Source organism: Trachinotus anak, unplaced genomic scaffold (assembly GCF_046630095.1).
Source record: "Trachinotus anak isolate AG129_WGS33_773 ecotype Australia unplaced genomic scaffold, CSIRO_AGI_Tana_v1 ptg000010l, whole genome shotgun sequence".
In the NCBI taxonomy this organism is placed as follows: Eukaryota; Metazoa; Chordata; class Actinopteri; order Carangiformes; family Carangidae; genus Trachinotus; species Trachinotus anak.
Genome location: NW_027273861.1, coordinates 28,136,702 through 28,162,450, shown reverse-complemented (window position 1 = coordinate 28,162,450; position 25,749 = coordinate 28,136,702). Strand labels below are relative to the sequence as shown.

Below are 25,749 nucleotides of genomic sequence, written 5' to 3'. Positions count from 1 at the left end.
GGCCAGTCTGCTCTGCTCATTTAGAGAATGAAGACAGAGCTGGGCCCCTGACATATGAGCTACTGTAAATGTCAGTTACCATAAGAGACAATGCCAGGTGTTCATTTCAAGTTTTTAATTTCAACAAGGAAACTATTTCAGAAAACAACCCTGCTGATTTACCTGTATACACATAATCTTAAACCATTCAGCTTCATTTTCATGGTAAAATATTTGTAAGTTCTTATACAGTAGCACTGACCTGAGCTGAAGGAACCAAAGGCAACAGGGCTCTGTATCACCTGCTGTTGTAGCATGGAAGAGCGTATTATACCTTATTCAATTTGAATGTGATACTGAAGGCCAGGGGTGTGGAGTGAGAGCACATGAGTCCATGTGTACACAGAGACAGGTTGAGTTGATGCAAGATGCTAAGCAGTGAAAAGATGACACCACTTTCATTTTTTAATGTTAGGTTACACTGAAACTGCTTTTCTGTTGCACACTGAATTGATTCTTTCAAAAGAGGGATTGTGTTGTTACAACAACATTCTTACTGTCATTTTAAAAGATTTAAATATACAGTTAAATCTTTGAAGTATGACCTTTAGCCGACATGAGAACCTATGCACAACTCCTGTATGGAAAGTCAAGTCAACTTTATATCTAGAGCACATTTAAACGCAGTGTAAACTGACTGAAATGCTGTACAAATGACATTTCTAATAAACAAAAGTAAGTATAAAATGAGTAAAACGCAAGGAAAGCATACTAAATATCCTGTAGGGCCTCCACAGTGTAAAGGTCCCATCCAGTCTAAAGGTAGATGTCCATGTGTTTGTGATTATTATTAGTTTCTATATTAATACTGTGAAAGTATCAAAGCCTCAGTCCACAGAGAAATGCACACAGCCCGTATTCAGACACTGAGCCTTAAAACCAGCCGTCAGGACTTCTGGAACTTTGTGATGTCACAACAAAGCAGTCACTACACACAGCTATACTCCCAGCACGGCCAACCTGGACCAACATTGCAGAATTTGGTTTCTCTGAGTGTTTATCTAAAATCTGCTTTATTTTTATTGGATCACTCAGAAAACAGAGGCTCAGATCCTCTCTTCTGATTGGCTCGCTGAACTGTTGTTACTACAGCTCCAGAGAGAAGCCTGAGAGAGGAGATGTAAAACTACACTGAGATGGTTTTTGGTTCTTAAAACCACAAATATATCTTCTGATGGAGATCAACACTTCAGATAAAACACAGTGTAAAACATGAGACCTTTAACTAAGTGTAGAAAGGCTACACAAAGTGTTTACATTGTTAGAAATTTTTCTTTATGTTGTGTATTTTGTTGTATTTATTGTTTGTCTTGCCTGACTGTAAATCAGACGCCTCTACAGTGACCACCAGGCAGCGCTCAGGGAAATGTTTCAGTGACAAACATAGAGGCACCACATGTAATTTAATATCTTCAGCCTGTCACAGTGTCCAGTTAAAACTCTTTCACCTTCCCCGCGATCTTCTTCTGTTCTCTCCTCTTTTCTTTGTTTCTGTTCTCCATCCTCCACCCACCCACACCCTGCTCTCTGTAGTTTATCTAAATACTGTCCCAGAGGCACATCAGCCCCACAGCAGGTCCACCAGCTCCATTACAAACACTGCCACTCCACTCCTGCTCTGTGCAGAAGTTCTCTTCAGATTGCCACAAGGGAATATTTTTCCTCCCAGGAGTCCTGCACTATAACCCCTGAGACCCTTGGACACCCCCCCCCCCACACCCCCCCCCCCCCACCCCAGCTGTTGCTGCTTGTTAAATAAAGCTCACTTTAGACTGTTGTGATCAAAAAAAGACAACTTTTAAGTAGGAATTTTCCAACAACCTGCTAAAAATGGCAGACTGTAAAATCTTTTATCTTTTTGTAAGGATTTTATGAAAGTTAAAGAAAGTATTCACTTTGGTGAAATAATGCTGTTATGATTATTTTTCTTTTTTGCAATGCTTAAATTAAAATAAGTTGTCTTTAAGATACTTATTTTGGGAGCAAAAACAAAACACATTCACATTTCTGCATTTCTCTTATCATCTCTTAGAGAAACATGTAAAGACACCAAGGTTAAAAGTCCTTCATGATGCAAACCCACGAGTTTAGCAGGGCAGCAGGGTGGATGGGGGGGCGGATCTGATCTGTCTGAGTGCAGTGGTCACATTCCACTATCCTCTATAAATCATCAGCTCCATCCAGACAGATAGTTGTCGCTCACACAGAAGCACTCACAGTCCAAAAAGGAAACTCTGCAGTCCTCTGCTGACAACACTGATGGAGTGAATCTGTACATGTTTGCCTGTGTACATAGGAGGATTTTTTTTTCTGGGGTTTTTTGTCGTTAGTTTTTAATTTTTAATATCAGATTTTGCTAAACATTTAGCTTCCTCTTGCTTAGCAGTTTGCTTAATGCAATCAATTCATAATGAAATTGAAAGTCTGGCTTTACTTTACACACTCAGGCAGCATCTGTCCACAGAAAAGATAAACTTAGCACCACCAAGATGCAGGTGTTTGCTTACAAGCGTGCATGCTTGTCTATAATTTCTTAGCCATTGTGTGTTTCTGCAGAGATGCATGAACACAAATGTGTTTGAGCGACTGCCTGACAGATCTGCTTGGGAGCGTGCACGCATGAAGTGCTGTGTCTGAAGTTAAAGGATACTGCAGGGGTCTCACTAACATGCCAGCAGCAGCAGCAGCAGGCATCTGATTCTGCGTACAGCAACGACACCCTGAACCCAACACCACCTGTCCCCTTCTCGTCTCAGAGACGGCATGTTCTCTCCTTTTTGGTCCCGGGGTGGGAGGCACGGAGGAAGCCGGGTGGCGGGTGAATGGGTGGGTGGCAGGGTGGGCGGGTGTCTCAACAGCAGAGCTCCTGTTCTTGTTGGAGTCCGTAGTGAGCAAGAGCTTAAGGATTCGGTGCAGAGCTAAAGGAGCCCGACTATTTGCTAATCAACACCCGCTGTGTCGCCCCATGTCAACAACCTGCTGCCCGCCACATGTGACTGCTTCGCCATAGGTGGCAGAGAGGCTGAGATAAGACTGAGGCCTGTACAGGTGGACAACAGGGACAGGAAGAGGAAGACTTCCATCATGGAGAACTTCCTAAAGGATAAAGACATTTGGATATTAGGGAGTGTGTGTCTGGTGGCCACGTTCCTGTGGCGACGGCTGTGGAAATTATTTTCCGTCAAGAGGAGGGGACAGACCACACCATCAGACTCACAGGTAATACAGCGAGACAGGATGAACGTAAACGAGTGAATCTGGGAACATGTCAGAGCTTCTTTTAAATGTGAATAAACAGCAGTAGAGCATCAGCACACTGTTGTTTGTTGTTCTCAGCTACAGACGGATGACAAATTAAAGAAAAAACCTGAATAAACGAATGGAGACGCTTCCACATAGGTGCACTGCATGGTACAGTGAAGCAGTTGACATCCAGTCATGCTCTGTGTAGCTGATTAGGATTTTGTATCGAGACGACAAGTGGCTTTGACAGAGCGTTCATTGTTGGGCTGCAGAACTCGCAGGTTCTAAAGTGACGTCTGCATTCAGCTCTATGGGAGAGACGTCAGTGAATAGGGTCAGAAACTAGTCTGCAGCGCACATTTGATGATCACTGTGCGTTAGTGCGATACGCAAGGAAAAAACAGCAGAGCAGCTCTTCCTCAGGTGACTGAGAAGGTCAACGCAGGACGTGATCAGACTGTGTCAGTGACATAGGGAGGGGTATTATAGTAGGGTCGCAGTGCATGAACCCCTCAGGACAGAAATGTGGAAGAAAAAGTGACATGATCAGATGAGTCATCCTTAACCACATTCTCCACAAGTGGGCGAGTACGCCAGGGGAACGGGACAGGTCTGAATGCTTGACCTCTACAGTGAGGGGTTCTGGTGGCTCTGTTATTCTGTGCGGCTCATTTTTGTCAGGATGGTTTGGGTCCACTCGTCATGTTTAGAGGGAGGAGTCACTGCAAATCTATACAAAGTTGTTCTGAGCATTCACCTGTATCCTATGAACATTTCTATCCTGATGGGAGAGGTCTCTTCCAGGATGATAATGCTCCCATACACAGATGCTGTGGCCTTCACAGTCACCACATCTCAACCCAGCTGATCAGCTATGGGTGATTCTGGACCAACACGCTCTCCACCACCAACAAAACACCAAATGAGAGAATATCTTTATGAAGAATGGTGTTCGTCCCTCCAGTAGAGTTCAGAGACTTGGAGAATCGATGCCAAGGAGCATTGAAGCTTTATGTTGGTTTTTCCTTTAATTTGTCCCCCATCTATATCATCCTGTGGATTATGGAGGAGGCCAACGAGCTGCATGCCTGTATCCACTGCAAATAGATGAATCTGTCACATTATCACCCATACTAATGCTGTGTCAATGCCAAAGCGACGTTTGTCTGTGAGGTAGCAGGAAATATGGAAAGCACGTTAGAATGAAGCTCAGACTAAGGAACAAGTGACCAGGTTTAGGTCTGGATCAAGATCCAGATCCGGGAATTTAAAGGATTTCTGAACATCACAATATTTTTTTCTCTATTTATTCCTGAAACATTTCACTTGTTTGAATTTGTATTTCAATGCAGATCTGAGTCGTGAGCGTCCTGGACACATGGTCTTATCAGCTTCGTCAACTTTTTACTCTGCAAAGACAATTTTTCCAGACTTCTTGAAAAATGAGGGTTAGAATTAAAAAAACAGATTAATAATGTTGTTGCATTTAGGCCTTCGTGACCAAGCTTTGGCTCGTTCAGCAGGAGCAGAATGAAGACTACTGTCACTGCATGTAGGTAGTTTAATTATCTTGTTGTTGAGTTGGGACCGAGGAACATCTGAGCTCAGTTGTGTTGGTTTTAACTGTGGGTGGTCTAGTTTAGTTCAGCTCCTGCTAAGAGAAGAGGTTTCTGGTCTGATGTGATCAGACCGACATGGTCCAGACTCTGGTTTTGCCCTGGACAAAGTAAAGGATCACTGATTAATCAGGTCTTGGTACAACATACACCTGGCAGTTTTCCTGGCAGTAAAACTGATCAGCTGATTTCTCTCTGGTTTCCGTAACCTTTCTGCTGTTGGGTGTGAATTTGCTTTGACAAACCGGAGCAACGACAATAGTCTTTGGCAAGTGAAGCCGTATTTCATCCATTTCTGTCTGGTGTGGTGTCCAGTCAGTGGAAAAGATAACGTCATCTTACATGCGTCACACACTTGTCACCAGCAGTGACATCTAAATTCTATCCAACACTACTTAACTCCTCCACTCCATCCAGACAAGCCAGTGCTCTGTGCCACGCATACCGTGTCCAGTATAAACCAGTTTATTATGTTATCATAATCCAGCTGGAAGCAAATGTAATTGACTCCTCATAAAGTGTGAGAGCTGTGGTGCTTTTCAGCAGTTAAAGCCTGTCAGTGTCAGCTCTATGGTTTTATTACTGTCAGTCTTGTTGTCTCTAGTGATTACGCTTATTACTAGATTTACAACTCCATCTGTTTATCATAACTGCTACCTGAACGGGAGCCATGGCTCAGGTGGTAGAGCAGGTTGGTGGTCTGCTGCCGAGCTCCCCTGAACCCAGGTTGTGTCAGGAAGGGTATCTGGTGTAAAAATGTATGTCAAGACAAATATGTGCATGATCATCCGCTGTGGCGATGCCTCACAGGAGCAGCTGGAAGAAAACAACCACATCATTTCTGCTATATTTTAGACAGTTTAGTCCAAATGTGTCAGCATGTTGACAGCACAGGCTGAATGAAAGAGGGATTAAAATAACAGACCAGACTGATCTGAGGGGAGTCAAAGAAAAGTTTGAACGTTGAATGAATCAGTTTTTTGAGCAGGTTAATCCGGTTTAAATGAGATCTGTCCAAGGTGCTGAAACAGTCCTGTTTCTCAGTCGACTTCACTTTCCTTCGCTAAACTTTGTTTCTGTAACTATGTCTTATTCGTTCATTCAAAGCCCACTGACCTGTCACACCTTCGGCTGAACTGGGAGCATCCTCTTCCTCAGCTCCAGGTTTACATAAAACGTCCACATGCAGCAACCTGGAGATAATATACTGTGTGAAAAAAACAAAAAAAAACTGACAGTACCGTCAATGAAATGTTAACCAGGCAGAAAAACTCACTTCTGGGAATATTTGAGACTCTGTGAGACTAAAATCAGATTGAGCTCCTCTTTTTTGATTCAGTGAAAAGAAATGATGGTTTTACTGCTGTGTTCTTAAACCAACAAGTCATCTTTTAATCAAATACAATATATGAGAGAGAATTTGTTTAAGTATATACACGCTGCATAAATTTCAACAGATGAAAAGTTATAACCCCAAAAACTGTCACTGAGTATTTGTTAAAAACAGCATCATAAGTGCATCATCGCGTCTCACTGTTGTCAAACAAATGGTTTTGTGTGAGGCTTGCACAGAGTAAACTGTAGCCTGTGCTAATGCGCGTGAGCATGGCTAATGTGAGAAGGGCTTCTCCTGCCTCACATTCTCACACTCACAGAGCTCAGACAAAATTAGCACACAAACAAATAGAGGAGGGGTAGAAGAGCAGAGCCGGCGCTAGATCCACGTGATGCATTAAATCATTCAGAAACACAAAGAGGGACATTAGCCAGTTTTTGTGTTGTCTGTTTTATACAGAGTTCCTGCAGGGTTTACAAAGTTAGATTTAAGGCTTTATAGGACTCTATAATATAACATAGAATTAAATTTATTACCCAATATACACCTGTACACTTTGAGTTTGAAAAATTTCAACAGGGAGGATGTGGCTCAAACATATTACTAAGTGTACTGACTAACATAACTATAATGCATTTCTGTCCCAGGCTTGTGTAACAGCAATTCCTAATAATATCAATAATTAATCACTGAACACAACCTAGACCTGGATAAGCAGCAGAAAAAGGATGAATAGCTGAATGGAAGGATTAACCAATTAATCAATAATCAATTTATTGAAGGGTCACATTTAGTATGAATTTCACATAACATATCAGAGGTCTAGAGCAGTCCAGCCAATTTTTGGTTAAAATCACATACAAAAATATATTATAGCCAACATTACTGCTGAGTGCGGGATAGAAAAATATTCAAGAACTTTGTGAATGAAATTTGAATTAAAACCTTCAGGCCTGTTTTTAGGGAACAGAAATCAATGTCTTTTGAGACTTTTCAAGCGATGCAGATTTTCTTATAAAGTAAATTACATCACATTTTGAAACTATGTTGGGTCATTCATTTGAAGTTCATTATTTCCAGTGTAGACACAACCTGCCTTGTGTCAACAGTCCAGGTTGGTGTTGGTGGTGGTGGTGGTGTGATGGCGCAGTCTTATCTGAGTATTGTTGCTAACCATGTTCATCCCTCTGTGGCCACAGTTTACCATCGTCTAATGGCTACTTCCAGCAGGATAATGCTCCATGTCACAGAGCAAAAATCCCCATTAGTCAACCATTAGTTCAGTGAGCTTCAGTGACCTCTCCCAGTCACCGGATTTGAATCCAGTAGAACCCCTTTGGGATGTGGTTGAAAAAAGTTTTGCATCAGCAAACAAATCTGCAGAAATGTGTGTGTGATGCAGTCGTGTCAACATGGAGCAGAATCTCAAAGGAAAGTTTCCAACATCTGGTGGAATCTATGTCACGAAGAACTGCGGCTGTTCACAGAGTGAAGGGAGGAACTACCCAGTGTTAGAATGATGTTTCTGTTGGTGGTGGTGAGTGTATATTTACTGTTACTGTTGTACTGTAAGACCTACTGCACTGGTGCATGATGAAATTGCCACTTAAGTTACCATGGAATAAAGCTTTAGGGTTAAAATTCAATATTATTGAATTGTCACTATTTCTGAATTCTACATAAATAGTCAAAGACATTTAAGGGTATGATGGCCAGAGTCAGATAATCATGGATAGTTGTATATTAACAATATATCAAGTGACAGTGTGTGAGGTGTCTCTCATAGTGTTGAACTCGGAGATAATTATCACTTGAAACAGTTTCAGCTCAGTATTAATCTGTTCAGTCTGCAGCTTTACTGCTGTGATTCACTCTCACTGCTCCTGTAGTGTCGGGTTCAGGCAGCTGTTTACAGAGAAAAACCAGCCAGGTGTTGATCTCAGGAGTTGGTGGAGATTATTGGACTTATTTTCCTCAGGTTGCCAGAAACTGGAAATTGATTAAAAATGTTGAATAAGCTATTGTTTTCAAGCAAGTTTCCCATATTACCTGCAAAGGTGACGATATGTCTGTCACCATGTTTCCACTGCCCCCAAGTGGCCAAAAAATCTTTAGTTATTGCATTTAAATCATGGCTTTAAACACATTATTGATGCCAGTGGGCTGGTCTCACATAGTTACAGGATAATTACCTTAAATACATGTACAGTATTTTAATTGCTCTGCATTATTAGAAGAACAATTGAACATTTCCAAGTCACTTTTTGTGATCAGGCCTTATTATAGTGTAAATGTAAATCCTGGAGAGCCACTTTTGGATGAGCGGTTTAGTTTACTCCTGTGCATGACACTGATAGATAATTTGTTAATTTGACTGAATTCTGGAGGCAGAGCAGAGCTACAATCAGGCCTCTATGATTAAAAACAAGAGTTGAAATGTAACCTACATGTCACATTCATACACTTTGATCCTCCTCCTCTCCTGGCTCCATGTCTCTGGCTCTGTCTCCCTCTGGTATGAGGACTCCAGTGGAATGTGCTGTTTTTCGCCCGGACTCCTCTGGCCTCTTGGCTGGTGTCCACTTTCAGATGTTTGCATAGCTCATTACCAGCACAGAGCTGATCCATAGTGGTGGTGAGGCCTGTTACAAACAAACACCCTCACACAGGCACGAGCCACCGCCCTTTTCTTACTTTGTGTGGTCCCTACTAGAGACTAGGTTTAATTTACAGCTGCAACTAAAGATGATGCAGCTGAGTGTCTTGATTTGTCTGTTAATCATTTGGTCCAGAAAATAATGAAACATTTACCAACGCAGCCCAAAGATAGTTGATTACTTAATTTATTCATCTTCTGTCAGTTAACTAATCGATTAATAGATGAATCACTTCAGCTCCAGTTGTTACACAGTCCATATGTACTTTACAGACTAATAGATTACAGCTGTGCAGCACTAACTTTACACATGTCAATGACAAAAATTATGATAATTTATGATTATCTACATTTTGTGGAGTAAACTATTACTGCTGCTAAGCAGCAAAAAATAGATGGAAAGATAAACCACACATGAATTATACATAAAATCAGAGGTCTGGAACAATAGAATAGATTTTCCACTCAGTTTTTGCCAAAAGTACATTAAAAAAACAATTTTATAAGTAACATTACTGCCTACAACAGGCTATAACAACATTTAAAACCTCTGTAAGTCCAATTTAATAGTTTCTAATACCTTTAAAGGGCTTCAGTGCTTTTGCCTGCAGAAACCTGGCATGATAGGCTATGGCCAGCAAGATGAACAGTTATAAGCCATTCATGTAGTAGAGGCTGTAATAATAATAATAATAATAATAATGATAATAATAATAATGAACAAACTGACACAGGTTGTCGCCTGTATCTGTCTGTTTGCTTGTTGGTTTGTTTGCTTGTTTGTCAGCAGGATTACTGATTTGCCAATTTGCACTGAACTTGGTGGGATGAGGGGTGAGGCCAAGAGAAGAACCGGTTACATTTTGGGACAGATTCCTGTCATTTACTATGAGTAAGAGTTTTTTCCCTTGAAGTCTGGTTTGGGTGAGGGTGGTTCTAAATGACAGTAATGCCTCTCTCTATACTGCAATACAGTTCAACAGCACCACAAACTACATCCTCCAAAAAGATCATCAAGTTGAATTAGTCCCTCTCTAAAACAGCATCAACGTTATAATTCCCTTTAAGACAGAATTTATTGCAGGACTGTAATAGTTTTAGTCAGGTGTAGCTAATATACTGGGAAATTAGTGTATAAATCATAGACTGTATATAAAAAAATGTATAATTAAGTAAAAATTAAAAATAAAATGAATAAATAAATATAATAAATAAATGAAATGCATAAATCTAAAAGAAATTTACATTTAAACCAGATGTGACACAGTTTTCACCTAAATGTCGAGGGTCACCCTGAATACACCCCCCCTTGTTCATGCAGCAGTGGATATACAGTGTGCTGTATAGTGTACTTCATGAGTGGATTTAGCTGAAGTTGACAAAGAGAAGGCTGCACTGCATTTGTTTTCCTTTTAAGGGATAATGATAACATGACCAGACCCGGATTTTCATGCAGAAGTTAATAAGCAGTGGCTGCCTGGTGTAAAGCAAAACCCAATTCAAAAGTGTAAAACATAGTGGTTCTGAGCAGCTACTAAAAATTGAAAGCAGTGATCAATTGTAGAAAATTAAATCATATTTAATTAGGTTTTCGGTCTTGTCAAAAGTGAAGAGACAGTGAATGAGAACAGAATGAAAAGAAGCTGAACTGAATTCAAGGCCAGCATGAAGTCACAGCAGTCAAACTGATGGCTGCAGACTGTGTTTATGATCTGTCATCATGGAGCTACTGCAGATCTTACATGGCAAACATTGACGAGCTGGAATAGTGTGATTACGTGCAGGAGGGGTGCATTGGTGTTGGGTGGGGGTAGTAGGTTGGAGTTCAAGGTAACCAGAGAACAGCTGAGTGTGCTTCTCCAGCAAAATGCTGACAAAGGATGTTCTCCCATTACTTCCAAATTCCCAGGTGGTCATCAGCAGGTTCTGTGTAACAGGGGCTCAGGGAGGGTGGTCCTCTGCTGCCATCTAGTGAGAGCGAGACAGAAGTGCATTCTCCTTATAATTAAAACACCAGAACGTCTGGACATGATTTGATTTGTTTGTCTCTATGTGTCAGCCCTGTGAGAGACAGGCGACCTGTCCAGGGTGTACCCCGTCCTCGCCCAGTGTCAGCTGGGATTATCTCCAGCCCCCCTGCTGCGACCCTGTAAGGATAAGCTAATGGACAAACAATTATATATGCTACAGAATTAAAGAAATACCTCAGTTGATAATGAAAGTCATACAGGTCGCTTTATGACCTGTATGACTTTATACTCTGATTTAAATTCTGCCTCTAACCAACAAATAATTAAAGTCATGTTAATATTGTTCATATTTTTGGGCCTGTTGACCTCATTAAAGTGACAAATTAAATTATTCTTTTTTTATCAAGCTGCAAGTTTACACCATGAGTTTGTGCTGACACTGAGAAACTGTGTGAAAAATGAGATCCCCTGTTTAAATTCTCCACTAAGCTCCGCTGGGTTTTGTGTGAGTGTTTTTTTTGTGTGCTTTGGGGCGGTGGGATTGACAGTCATTTCGTAGGGTCAGAGGTCACCATTTATCCTGAATCCTCTTTCAAACACTGGTCCCGTTGCGCCAAGTTGTCCACATGTTACATCACAAGCGGCAGACTCACGGTAACCGAGGGAAACTGGTTTGCGTGGTTCTATTTAGGAGTGCACATACTTGTGTAGCTTATGTAACATATTTACAGGCTGGGCCTAATTGCCCTCCCCAGCACAAACACACACACACACACACACAGACACACATATGCACACACTTTGCTGACGTCATACAGCACCTCTATTCCATGAAAGGAATTTTTTTATGTGTCTGTCCGAGCTCATAACAGCAGGAGCTGGATGAACATTATCACTGCAGCTGAACTGTGAAAGTACAGACTGTCATCAGCTGCCGGTGACACAAGTAGGTTTGTCAGATAGAAAAGCAGCAGGTGGAGCTACGGAGATAATATGTGGCCTTCTTTCCACTGCGGTGTACTCGCCAGGCAGACATTCTCCACCAACAATGGAAAAAGAACCTACAAATAACAACTGATTCCATCAATAACAATACATGTTGGAGCATCAAGCACCGTCCAAACCTACATAACATTAATTGAATTCTAGTCATCATGTTTCCAAAGAGAAACTGTGATGGCAACATGTGTATAAATAGCTTGTGCAGGACATGTTGAATATCCATGTATAGTGCAGCTATAAAAACATGGATCCTTAGGTTTAGTTATAGTTTTGTTAGCATAATTTAAAAGTTGCATGAAGGGTTCTTTAGGGGGAAATTAGGGGTTAAACACTAAACTGATAAATCAAAGCAATTGCAGATAAATGTACTAAATGTTGTAACATTACATTCATTTTTGCCCAAAGCAGCAAAAAGTACATGAATTTAGATTCTTTTTGCAATCTCTTTGCTGACATCAAGGTTTCCATGTGTTTGGTCGGTCGTCACAAGTAGATACTGAACTCATGAATGAAAAGCCAGTGCAGGATGCAAACACTGAAAGTTGTGCACAAACTGATGGATGTGAGCTTGTTAACTGCAGCAAACAAGCTGTTACAGTCATGTTCACATGTTATGAAAGAGAAAAGAAGGCAGATTCAGGTCCGGTGATTTGTTTTCCAGTTTTCTGTCACGTTAAAGTGAAAATCAGCAGTTTAACATCGAGTATTTAGAATTTTGTTGACCATTCAAGTGAAACCTTCTGGTGGAGGTTGACCGGCTTTTTGAGTTCACAAGGACCCTCTGATTACAGCTGTTTGAATGAAATTATTCTTGGTCTCAGTGAGGCTGTGTGGAGTGAGTCCATCATTATGATGGTATGGAGAATCCTGTGTGGGCAGGGAAGCCAATTGAGAGGGAAACCCTGGATGATTCGGGGGCTCCAGAGCTGGACCGGGGCCTTGGAAGATGCCAGAGATCAGAGAGCTGTCACTGAGCTGATGTCAGCTCAGCCAAAAGTTCTGGTCTATTACTGGGCCCCTTATAGTCTGACTGATTTGAGGAGCAGGCACAGGTTCAGCTCACAAGCCTTGACTTCACCCAGATCCTTCAAATTATACAGTCTGCTGAAATGAATCAGATTTAGAGTATCAATACACTAAATATTAAGATTTGAATTGACCGAATGTTCTTAATATTTTGCAGTTTGAAAAAAAAATGTAACCCACACAGACATAGCAAAGTTTCTTAGATAAATTAATTGCAGCAAAAAGTACAAACTACAGAGAAGTGAATGGGTGAAGTCTCAAAATATAGTAATACTCAAGTCGACTGCAAGATCTCTACTTAAAGGTTCCATATTTTACACTTTTCCTGTGTTTTATTTGAAGTGTTGATCTCCATCAGAAGATATATTTGTGATTGTAAGAACCAAAAACCATCTGAGTGTAGTTTTACATCTCCTCTCTCAGGCTTCTCTCTGCAGCTCTTGTAACAACAGGTCAGTCAGCCAATCAGAAGGGAGGGTCTGAGCCCCTCTTCTGATTGGCTGACTGTTTTCTGAGGGAATGAATAAAAATACAGCAGATTTCTTTCTCGCTTTGATACTTTCACAGGATTCATTTTGGAACCTAGACCTGGAAATCTCACTTTATACAACATGGGACCTTTAAGTGAATGAACTTTCCGCGTCCACCTGCATTTCAGCGTTTGTTTGCCAAGCTCCAGTCGTTAAATGTGGACTCACAACCGCAGCCTCTGGCCTGTGGCACATGTTTGTTGCATGTCACACAGTCTATTGTTGTGGCTCGGGTTAATGCTCGTTTCATCCATGTTGTTCAGCCTGTTGCGCTGGAGTGATGTCGGATTAATGGAGAGTCAGTGGCACCTGAATAAGCAGTATGTATTGTCTGTGTCTTCTTGCTGAGTAACTCTATACGTGGTGAGAGCGGCCCGGCTGCGTCAGTCTCATTCCTGAACAGTGCTCCTATACCACGCCGGTGCTCATCTTACCACTAACCTTTTCTGACGGGGGATTTCAGAGATTGTCCAACAGGGTACAGTTAAACCTCCCTCTGCCCCCAACCACCACCCTGCCAAACTGTTAGTCACCTAATCTAGTGGTTGTGGTTTAGGCAATAATGCTCAATGAGAGAAAGTAATTGAGGAGGTGGAGCAACACTAGGTGACGTAGACCAAAATAATAATAATAAGTTTTCTGGAAACCGTCTTGTTTGACTCGACATATTTGTTTTGGCTTTTTCTGGTTGGTCAATTGTGTCAACTTTGCTCATTGAGTTTCTTAAGAGTCAGTAGATAACAAGTAGCATGGAGAGCTTCAATATAAACTGAAGAACAACTGTAGATACAAACCGAAAGGAAAAAAACAAAACGAAATCAAAAAGGCAAACAAAAGAAAAGGAATCGGTGACTGGTGCGAGCTACAAAGTCACAGGGTTACATGATGATAAATATCCATATTTGTGTATACATGTACAACACAACACATCTGTTGTGATGTTTTACCTAATACAGCACAACAACCATTATCATTATCAGTTCATAACATTTCTTTCTCGCATGATGCTCCACAACTCCGGCCAATCAGAAATAAATATTATCCACGTGTTGTGGTTCATGTTTTGTGTACAAGTTTGTAAAGTGATAAAAGGGACAGTTGGTTCAAACAGAAAAAAATTACAGTTGAGAAAAACTCAGCGCAACATATTTTCTAAACAGAATAATGTGTTTGTTCGCAGTAGTGCATAGACCTTAATGTGTCATGTAATAGAGAGAGAGAATTGGTTTGGCAAATGTAAGTAGTTTTTCACAAATCTATTCACAACAGTATTGCACCATAGTAATGTTTTCTTATGTGTGTAAAGATTTATTTTTGTTCTGCTGAATGTTTTGTTTCAGGCCAGTTTTAGGTGAAGTGTCCCTTTAAATCCCTGGATAGCTCTCGTATAAACATGCTGTAGTGCAGTGGAAAAAAAAGGTCTCGTAATAATGTTTACAAAGCAGGTGAATGAGACTGATTTCCTGATCCTGACCTCCTCTGTCCATTCACTCTAGAAACATGTACATGTTGTTCTCTGTCTGCACTTGCCCAGTGTCCTCTTTCATTTTCACCTTAGCTGGTAAATCGCCGCTGGGGACACGAGTGTTAAACCTGACAGCTGAAGAGCTGTCTGTACTGGAAACAGTGCTGGGCACAAACAGAGTACAGGTCAGGTTTTTCCGCTGCTGACAGATGGGTGCAAGTATATAGGCGCCGGCGCTCTGTCACCCCGCCTACTCCAGATACTGTTGTACTGAGACGTGGAAAAGTTCGGGGTCAGTGTGCACAGACACGTCTCATTAAGTGTTAATCGTTTTCTCATGAATATGAACTTCTGTGTCAGTATCTATGTGAATATCTGTGTCAGTCTGTCCTCTTTAATTCTTCGCAACAACACGTGTGCAGTAAGTTTCCTCTCCCACAATCCCCTTCTCCTCTTGTATTAACAGTTCTTAGGTGTCAGTGGTGTCACCTGTTTCCTGTTTTCTTCCGCTGTCTTCATCTCCCTCATGTTGCACGGGCAGTGAGTCCATATTAAGAGACTGCCGGTCACCTCCTAATGAAACAAACCTTTTTAAATTCCCCACAGCTCCCAAACTTTAACATTATGCAAAGAAGTCAAACTTTTACTTCAGAGTCAGTGAGCTCTCTGTTTTCTTATTTCATTCATTCATTCATTCAAACCTTTATTTATACAGGAATGGCCACTGAAAACAATCCCTGAAAAAAAATATACAATATTTGTATTTAAATATAACATTCAGGTTTTTGATCATGCAAAAAAAGAGCAGTGTGTCATGAGAAAATGTAAATCTGTGAGAGAATGAGAATCATTAATGAGCATGATGATCATTATTAGCAAAATGAACAAATAAGAAATTATTTATGGCAATTAATATTTAATTATAAATAAAGTTTAAAAATATTATGTTTTCAATATTCAGCATAGGTGGTGTTTTTTTTTTATTTACACTTAATTATAAATTCCACATTGTAGTCAGGATGATAAAATCTGCAGTTTCTCTTATTAAAACAGGATTTGTAGTTCTCAGGTGGATCTGAAAATTAGTGGCAATTATGCAACATTGTGTTGACACATCGGCCAGGTCAAAACAACTCAGTTATGAGAACCGGGTTCAGAAATACCCACAATGCTTGTGTTTTTAACTGAGGTCCCACTGGTTAATAAAGCTTTCACGGCCTTGCACACACTTGCACCTGTTGTCCCACTTCCTATTGTGGAGCAATGTGAAAACCATATACTTAGAGAAGCTGAAACTAAGATCTGTGTTTTTAAAATGTTCTGTATACTTATACTACTACTCAAACTCTCCTGAGCTCTTCATCTTCAGATTTGGAGATCTTCTGTTCTTGTTTATTGGCTGTACATTTTATTTGTCTTACTCTTTACGGCGTCGTATTTCAGTCCCAGATTCTTGGGATTCTGACACCTGACTGAAGGGCTTTTGAAGTGTCTCAAATGTCACATAGCGATCCTCTCCAGCATCCCCCACTAACCCCCCATCAATCCCCAACTGCACACCCGAGCCCTCAGCTCTTATCACTGGCCACTCAGTCCCTGACGTCCAAACGGGGCTGTGCTTTAATTTGCAGGATAGCCATTTGCTATTCTTAAAACTCAACTGTGTGGTGCTGCATTGGGGGAGACATCTCTGTTCTCCCTCCACATCTTCTCTTCTGCCCGTTGTCTTGTATTATGGTTTTTGTCGTAGTTTCCATCAAGCCTGCGTGAAAGTGACTGGTGAAGGCTTTTTTTTTTTCTGCCATTTGTCTACTGTGAGTCAGTCATGAGCTCCAGCCTGGTCAACTCTTTAGCCAAGGTTTATGACCCACACCCTCTTCACGGTCAGAAACCCGGTGGAAGGAAGCTCTCTCTCAATGGATCAGACAAGTCTCAAGCTTCTTCCTCTTCATCACCTTCTACCTCCTCCGCTCACGATGCCGCCCTGCACTGCGTGGAGAGCCGAATGGACTCCCTCAGCTCTCAGATGGAGCGCTTGCTCAACATGCAGCAAACTGTCTTGACCCGGCTCGATGGGCTGTCCCAGGACGTCAGGGGCATGGGTCGGGATCTGGAATCTATGTGTGAGGAGGGCCACTCTGGTCGACGTGCGTCAGGGGTGGAGGCGGTGTGCAGGGAGCTGTGTGGGGCGGTGGAGAGGGCCTGCGAGCGGATGGAGAGTCAGGGACGGAGGCTGGAAGGGGTTGAGAAGCTGGTGGAGGGCACGCAGCAGGTGATCAGCTTCATCGGGGAGGTGGTGAAGAGCTCCAGGCTGGTGGAGCTGCTGTTCAAGCAGCCTGGAAACAAGGCCAACAAGAAGGTGAGGGGTGCAAACCAAGACGTGTGCGGACAAGAAGCGGCAAAAAAACGACCTCATAATCAAAATATATTACCACCTAGATGTTTTCATCTTAAGCATTTGAGGAAGGTGTAATGCAATATTTCCAGAGTGCTTATGTTTCTGTGTGCCGTGGGTTTTAAAGGCTCTAATTGCATTGTGATCATTGCAGCAGATGCATTAAGTGCTGTCTGAAAGGCATCCTCTTGATGGAGTATCTGACCTGTTTGCTATGGCATTATTAATAGATTGTAAATACAGATGGCTCAGGTTTTTTAATTTGTGTGAGGCTGCTACACACTACACACTACATGCTCTTGGTTCTGATATGGCTCCATGTAAAGCTATTTTTAGTTCTGCTGTACTGCAACAAGTGCTTCCCTGTAATGTTAAGTAGTTTTCCTTCGTGCAGTGATTGTCTTCTGCCCCTGAGGTGTCAGACTGGTTATCTTATCCAAACCAGGTCTTTATCAGCGGTGGGCTGGACCTCAGCTGCACAGAGTCAGAGTAGCACTCAGCCCGGCCTGCTCTGACATGACTGCTGTGATTGATTGGACAGGCTGGTGTCCTTGTATGTGACCACACACAGTCGGCATTGCATTGTGCATGTTTGTTATTATAAGAATGTACCAAGGACTGTTAAGTAGTTTGTACTGTCCTGTGTTTGCAGAATGTGTGTGTGTGTGTGTGTGTGTTTTTTCTACTGATTCAGAGAGTGTTTTTAGGAACACAAGTGTCTGTCAGACATGTTAAGTGGCAGAGAAACTGAGCTTGTTCTTCATTATTGTGTAAAAAACATCAGTCTCATGCATTAAAATGATGCCTTCTATTAATATTCATTGCTTTTGCACTGTGTCCTTTAGTCACTGTTCAGTATATGTGGAAAAGCGTGAATGAAACTGTTTCCTGTGTTGGGTGGCATGTCGTCTGCCACAGATGATATGTGACCTTTCCTCTTCCTCGTGGAGGAGGCATCCGTCCTCCAGAACATCAGACTTGAGTTACGGGGGCAACCACAGCAACAACAACAAAACATTTTGGCTTGCTGTCTGATTATTGTGCAAATGGAAATATCCAGTATATATAACTATGTTGTTGCCTTCAGAAATCAGACTCCTGGCTCCGTTACCATAGAAATGACTTTGACAAGTGGTATAAATGTGAAAACATCCAGAGTATTATTGTACATTGAACTCCCACTTTGTATTTGGACCTAACATACAATGTCTAAAGCTTCATCTTTGTTTCTTCTTCTTTCTACTACTAGGCAAAGGATGACAAGGACAAAGCCAAACTGAGCCTAAAGGGCTTGAAGGCCCAGAAGAAGAGGAAGCCCCCCGACACGTCAGGTAGGCTTAAACAGGAAATTACACTTTACCACCAATCACCTGAGTTTACATCGCATCTTTGCTCTTTGATGATCTGCTAAAATATACATGGACATTAAACCTATTACCTATTAATCTATCCTCATAATTTTGCCACTGTAGACTTGCAACGTGTCCCCTTTTCATTAGCTGTCCAACTGTCCGATGAAGAGACGAGACTAAAAGCTGGATGGTGCTCAGCTTATTACACGCAACAGAAAATATAGGAGAGAGTAGCAGCATGCACATTCTAGGATCTACAGTACATTCAATGGTACTGTTTTCATCTGATAGCAATAAAGAATACTGATGTTTTTTTCTTTTTCCCACTGCAGATTCATCCTCCCTGAATGAGCCTGTGCTGCAGGAACAGGTGGAAAAGCTCAACAGGCAGAACACTGAGCACTCCCACGTAAACGCAGAGGCTGAAGCTCAGAGGGGGGCGGACAGAGGGAGACAGGAGCCGGCTGAGCTGATCCTGGAAGGATCTGCCACCCAGACAGAGGAGAGGAAGAAGACAACCAAGGAGAGAGAGAAGGAAGAGGAGGAGGGGGATATCTTTCAGGACTCAGAGCCTGAGGTGGAGGAGGAAAAAGGAGAAGATGTTAGAGCAGAACCAGCTGGAAAAGCGGAGGATGATGGGAAGAAAAGGCATAAAGGAGAGGAAGCAGAGTCGTCAGAATCAGACAAATCCCAGAGTGTCATCGCAGATATTTGCAAGACCTCTCTCCTTCCACAGGAAAGGTATTTTTCTACCTTATCTAATCACTTTAAGACACTGGATCATATTATTTAAATTTTATCTGTGAAGCCAGTTAGGAAAAAAAGTTTTGGGGAAACTAGCTTCAGTTGGACCAAATTAAAGATGTTTAAGGTTTTATTTTTTTTCCTTTGTGAATGTGTGTGCAGCTCTGAGGAGGCCGGTGACGTGGCCACCTGCAGCAAACGGCGCGTCACTGAAGAAGACCTGGTGAAGGACGACCTCAAAAAAAGCAGAGTGGACAGTAAAGTGGGAAATGCTGATGGACGGGTGGTGGAGGGGGGCGAGACACAGGCCTTTCAATCCGACAAAGCAAAGACAGAAGTGGAGGAGGAGGAGGGAGACTCGGCGGTGAAGGAATTTATTATCGGTAAGACAGAATGTTTTTAGAGTCAGTGACTGCACAAGAAGCAATCAGACACTTTGCATCAGGGCATTTTGGTAGAATGATTTTTGAGAATGATTAGTGACTAGATCTACTTTTATTTTGAAATTTAGGCAATGATTCAAGTTTGTCAAATCCTGGTCTTAGTCAAAAACTGTTTAGAAATGATCAGATTATAAAACCCTGGAGAAAAACACTTTTTTTTTTTCATGTAGGACTTGTGACCTGAAGCCATGGTTCTGTTTGTGGTGAATTTGTGGTGAACTTCTGTGGCTGTCCATTAGACTCAACTTAGTTGTTAGCTGGTGACATTTGACTTTTTGTCCCTCAGACTTTGAAACAGATCCAATGTCATAACACTGCGCCTGCTCAAGCGTCACTAACGTGTCAGTGGGCACAGCTGGCAGAACAGATAATGAGACGCTGGCCTGCAGCTATTTTGATCCACTTTGTTTCTGGGGGCCGAGGTCCATCCTCAGTCCCCGTTTCACTTTCTATATTCAGCAACTGAAATTTCCTCTCTCTCTTTGTTTAGTTATTATTTGTTTTCTGTTTCAGACTCCAGCCCTCCACCATTAGCACCATTTGACCACCGCATCGTGACTCCCAAACCCCATCAGATTGCCACCTATTACACCATCAACAGAGATGAAGTCCTGGGAGGGTGAGTGACACGAAAACCAACAGAATACCCGGCTCTCGTAACAGCTCTCTGGAGTTTATTTTCTTTCAGTTACAGCCAGAGACACCTCAACACTTCGGCCTTCTCTAATAAAATAACAGAGGATCTCACACTCTGTGTAGCAATGCCTAATAGTTTTTTCCAAGACCTTTTTATTGCCCCCTAAAGAGCAGATGATTGTGAGCCTCGGGAGGCACTTGCAAAAGAGTGGGGCTCTCTGATGTAATAGACCGGTGCTAAATCCTTCCTCTCAAACTGGAGATTACCCCTCAGCACGCAAGCACATTTCTAAAATTGCTGACATAATGGCACAGTCCATAGCCCTAATTACTGTGTGACTGCAGGAGCCCTTTATAATGATGTGCGTATACGTATGTAAGGGCTGCAGCTGACGGTTATTTTCATTATTAATGAAATTGTAAAGTTGGGTTTTTTTTCCCAGAGCCACAAAAGCCCAAAATTGAAATGTAAATAAATTTACAATCATATAAAAGAGAGAGACTGTGATAAGAAACTTAAAGGTCTCGTATTTTTTACTTCTCCATTGTTTTATCTAAGTGTTGATCTCCACCAGAAGATATATTTGTGGTTTTAAGAACCGAAAGCCATCTCAGTGTAGTTTTACATCTCCTCTCTCAGGCTTCTCTCTGGAGCTCTAGTAACAACAGGTCACACAGCCAATCAGAAGAGAGGATCTGAGCCTCTCTTCTGATTGGCTGACTGTTTTCTGAGTGCTCAAATAAAAATATAACAGATTTCAGGGAAACATTCAGAGAAACCAAATCCTGCAAGGTTGGATGGTGGGTCCAGGTGGGCGGGGCTTGGGGCGTGGCTGCTTTGTTGTGACATCACAAAGTTCCAGAAGTCCTGACGGCTGGTTTTAAGGCTCAGTTTCTGAATACAGGCTGTGTGCATTTCTCTGTGGACTGAGGCTTTGATACTTTCACAGTATTAATATAGAACCTAGACCTGCTTTATAATCACAAACACCTGGACATCGACCTTTAGACTGTGTGGGATCTTGAAATGATGACTCAAAAAAATCTAAATTGTTGTTGAAAATTCTCTGTTGATCATGTAATCCTTTCAGCACTAGGATAAGTAGTATTTTATAACTTTAAATCCAATTTCTAGGGTGTCTCCTCTTCTGCTCTGCCTCTAGTTTCTCTGTGTGTCTGACTCATGAATGTGTTTGCTTTTCTTTCATTAGGGGCCGTTTTGGTCAAGTCCACAAGTGCATGGAGAATTCATCTGGTCTGACGTTGGCTGCCAAGATCATCAAAGCCAGGAGCCAGAAAGAGAAGGTGCGGTAATGATCGGCCAGTGGATGCTTGAATATGAAACAGAATACATGTTCAGCAATGGCACTGTGATGCCAGCTTCCCCAGACGGTCTAATAGATGTTTACTTTTATCATTGCTAAGCACCATAAAGGATTAGATTTTAAAAATAGACAGGGCTCAGCAGCCTCAGCGGCGTGGGCATGTGGCAGTTTGTTAGCCTCATTGTGTCGTTCTTGCTCTGGGTCATCTGAAAGTGATGGAGTGGAGAGGTCAGATGTCCAAGCATAGCTCTGACATTACATTATCATCTGAGAAATTCAGAAAGCTCAGAGCCGACCAAAATCCCACCAAACACAAAGTCAAATCCTCGGCCAGCTCATGTTGAAGCACTGATCGTCACTGTGACTTCCAGCCTGTCTGTCTGACTCTGTCCGGTTAAATTCACTGTACATGTGATTTAAATAAGCATAACAAGAACCCGACCAACAACTCCCACCGCCATAAGCACAATCTTTAGCTACCATGCTTCAACAAGACACCAGTCAGTTTCCTGCCGTTAATATATCATTTTCTTGACAGTTTAAGACTTTTATAAAGAAATAAAAAGATGAATCACACTGTGAAGGAGCCGGATGCTACGTAGCAGCTTCACTTCCAGATTCAAGTTTGAATGTGGGGGAAACAAAAACTGCCAAAAAATGAGAAAACAATCGCAACACAATAGCAGCTTCTGTGGTGTGTCAGTGGTTTGTGTGTCTGCCTCTGCAGTGTACTTGTGCGTGTGTCAATAGTATTTTCCTGCCTGTTTGTCTCCTCAGGAGGTTGTGAGGAATGAGATCCAGGTGATGAACCAGCTGAACCACGCCAACCTCATCCAGCTGTACGCCGCCTTCGAGTCACGCCATGATATCATCCTAGTCATGGAATAGTAAGTCCATCTAACAGCACCCGGACCTGTGTGTTTGTGTGTGTGTGTGTGTGTGCTCTAATGTGTTATAAACACCAGAGTTTGAAGCTCTGTCTGGATGTAAATGTGTGTTTGCTCCTCTTTGTGACGTAGTGTGGAGGGAGGGGAGCTGTTCGACCGCATCATTGATGAGAACTACAACCTGACGGAGCTGGACACGGTGCTGTTCATACGACAGATCTGTGAAGGGCTGCAGTACATGCACAAGATGTACATCCTGCACCTCGACCTCAAGGTAAACCTGTTTCAGCTTCTCACAGTTAGCTCTCATTTTCCTCCTTGATTATTGTACCAGTTTTCTCATTGTCATGCATTCTTTACTGTTTTCACCCCAAACCTAACTAACATATATATTATATTTATATATATTTGTGTATAGCTGTCATAGTCATGTTAAACTACTGCCAATGCATTGCTGCAGCTCTTTATTGGGATTAAACACAATAAAATGATCATTAAGGCTTTAAAAAAAAAGCTTTCTGCAAACAATGATTTCTGTCCTGTTTTAATGACTCATTTTCTTGGTTATATCCACCCAGAGGAAAAAATTTCATTTAAAATTGTGTTAAATTTTATTTGTTCTTTTATGTAATTTCTCTCTTTTGTTCCTTTTCAGCCAGAGAACATCCTCTGTGTCAGCAGAGCTACTAACAAGATTAAAATCATTGACTTTGGCCTGGCCAGGAGGTAAAATCTATCATCTGTTCACAGTTAACATCTTTCTCACGTCACCTGTCATAACGAGACTTTCTCAGCCTCCGATCCGTGGTGTCTCTGACAGGTATAAACCCAGGGAGAAGCTGAAGGTCAACTTTGGAACGCCTGAATTTTTAGCTCCTGAAGTCATCAACTACGAGTTTGTTTCATTCCCCACAGACATGTGGAGTCTTGGTGTCATCACTTACATGCTGTAAGTTGTCGCTGCAACACCTCACACACACATATACAGTACACGCATACACTATAAAGACACAGTCAGTAGTTCCCCTGACCTCTGCTTCTTTCTTCCTGTTCAGGCTCAGTGGTTTGTCTCCGTTTCTGGGGGACGACGACAATGAGACGCTGAACAACATCCTGGCCTGTCAGTGGAACTTCGAGGAGGAGGAGTTTACGGACATCTCCGACGAGGCCAAAGACTTCATCACCCGTCTGCTGGTGAAGAGCAAAAGCTGGAGGATGAGCGCTGCGGAGTCCCTCAGACACCCCTGGCTGTCAGACCGGAGTCTGCACTACCGACTAAATCAGAAGGTAAAACTGAGGTCCAGCGTCGTTCATTAACACTGACAGATGGAGACACAAACCAGTGTTCATACAGTTATTTGAAGCAATGTGCTGATTCATCTGATCCTCTCTCACTGCAGAAAAACAAGTGCCACTCCACACACGCTCCTTCTCCAGAGAGCTAAACAGGTGAGACCAATATTTTCTCTCTTTAGCCAACAAACCTGGTGATCAGTCTCTGCATCTGTTCCTCATGCCAACCAGCTCCTGACTAACTTTAACCAAACCTTCCTTTTGTCTGTTTCAATCCCAGAAACACTGTGAGGCCCTCAGCATGCCTTCTGACAATGTAGGGCCCCGGAGCCCAACACTGGACCAATGCTGCTGTACCCGTATGGCTACTGGATACCTACTCTCTGCCTCGCATCCTCATGTTAGCTTAGCCCTGCAGCTCATAGTTCTGACCTGAATAGTTCTGAGAGACAGGGGAAAAAAAACAGACTTTTCCTTATCGCCGCCATCGAGGCACAGCTGGTCTGCTAGCATGGTCACTGTCCTGAGTAGAGCACAAACTTTCAGACTGAACCAGAGTGGACTCTGTAGCTCTGTGGTGTCTCGATACTGAAGCTGCCGAGGTAAAAGAACGACTTGTATCGCAATGGTGAATCCAAAACAACAGAGACTAAAGACCTGCATTACTCGTCACCTCTACAATCTCCACATGTATCACTGCAGAACAAACACTGCTGTCAGTGATCAGTTTGTCATGTTGTCCTGGTTTGTTGCATGCTTTGCACTTTTTGGTTTTCTTTTTTTTGGCCTATTTCTCCAAGATTCAGCAAAACAACTGCAAAATAGACTGAATTCTGTTATTGAAATGAGATATTTGTGGATATGCCATTTTTCTTTCTTTTAATTTTCAAGTCTTATAAAAATTGTATTCACTCTCAAACACAATACATTTAGAAGTCGCCTGAAGTTGACGTCACACCCCATTAATTTATTTTGTATATAACAGCACTGCTTCGTGCCCCCTTTCCCGTGAAGAGTGAGAATATCTCAGTGATTCAACACTTCCTGGTTTGTGCCACGTTTTCACTGTAGCCTGGTTTGCCTTCCATTTGCATTCATGCCGCTTTGCTTCGGCAGTTTGGAGTAGCCCCGTCACCTTCCATGAAGGCACCACGTACAACAGAATACTACCTATGAATGATTCATGTTTATGACTGAAGTGGATTCTTATTGTTCATTTATTTACTGGTTCAGCACCAGACTGTACTTGAAATGCAAAGCTTTTATTGTTTTTTTTTCAGGGGAGATAAACAGGATTTCACTTAGTTTATGCACATTTGTTATGTGTAAATTCACAGTTCAGCCTGGTGGAGAGCCAACAACACAGCGTGGAAATTATCAGTCAGTGCTTTATTGTCCCAGAGACGGGAAGTTGGATGAATACTTGTCACTGCATTGTTGGCCCGTTTGGAACTGAAAAAGCTTTGTGATTTTGAATACTTGTTTATTTGAATTTATGATACTTTTTTCAAGTTTTCTTGTGTAATGAGACATAAATAAATGTAGAATATGAATAAGGAAATAAATAAAGCACACTAGAAAATAATTTAGTGTGTTTCCTAAATGTATTTCTATGGAAATAAATAAGAGGAAGTGACTATTAAATTTGTGAGACACTTCTAAAACAATCAAGTCGTTAGAGTTTATGAACATAAATATACAAAACACCCAGGACGCTAAATCAGGACATAGAAAGACAGAAAATCCCAGGATGAGAGGCAGCAAGACCAGCAAGTCCCCATGATAAAAGCC

At 41.9% G+C, this 25,749-nt stretch overlaps 1 protein-coding gene across 3 annotated transcripts in view; it reads left to right on the top strand.

Moving 5' to 3' along the window:
• mylk4b (myosin light chain kinase family, member 4b) overlaps nt 1-25,543 on the top strand; it is a 32,474-nt gene extending 6,931 nt beyond the window's left edge. The window contains exons 1-13 of one of the 3 annotated variants that reach the window (XM_071486568.1): nt 2,875-3,258; nt 18,528-18,609; nt 18,963-19,371; nt 19,537-19,757; nt 20,331-20,436; nt 21,665-21,758; nt 22,556-22,665; nt 22,798-22,939; nt 23,321-23,391; nt 23,486-23,614; nt 23,721-23,952; nt 24,066-24,114; nt 24,239-25,543. In XM_071486568.1, coding sequence (XP_071342669.1) covers nt 3,124-3,258; nt 18,528-18,609; nt 18,963-19,371; nt 19,537-19,757; nt 20,331-20,436; nt 21,665-21,758; nt 22,556-22,665; nt 22,798-22,939; nt 23,321-23,391; nt 23,486-23,614; nt 23,721-23,952; nt 24,066-24,110 — 1,776 coding nt within the window. In that variant the 5' untranslated portion in view covers nt 2,875-3,123 and the 3' untranslated portion in view covers nt 24,111-24,114; nt 24,239-25,543. Of the gene's footprint in view, nt 1-2,874; nt 3,259-16,470; nt 17,243-18,527; nt 18,610-18,962; nt 19,372-19,536; nt 19,758-20,330; nt 20,437-21,664; nt 21,759-22,555; nt 22,666-22,797; nt 22,940-23,320; nt 23,392-23,485; nt 23,615-23,720; nt 23,953-24,065; nt 24,115-24,238 lie in introns of those variants that run through there. The other 2 variants (XM_071486566.1, XM_071486567.1) reach the window with 2 other exon arrangements.
• The last annotated feature ends 206 nt before the right edge of the window (nt 25,544-25,749 follow it).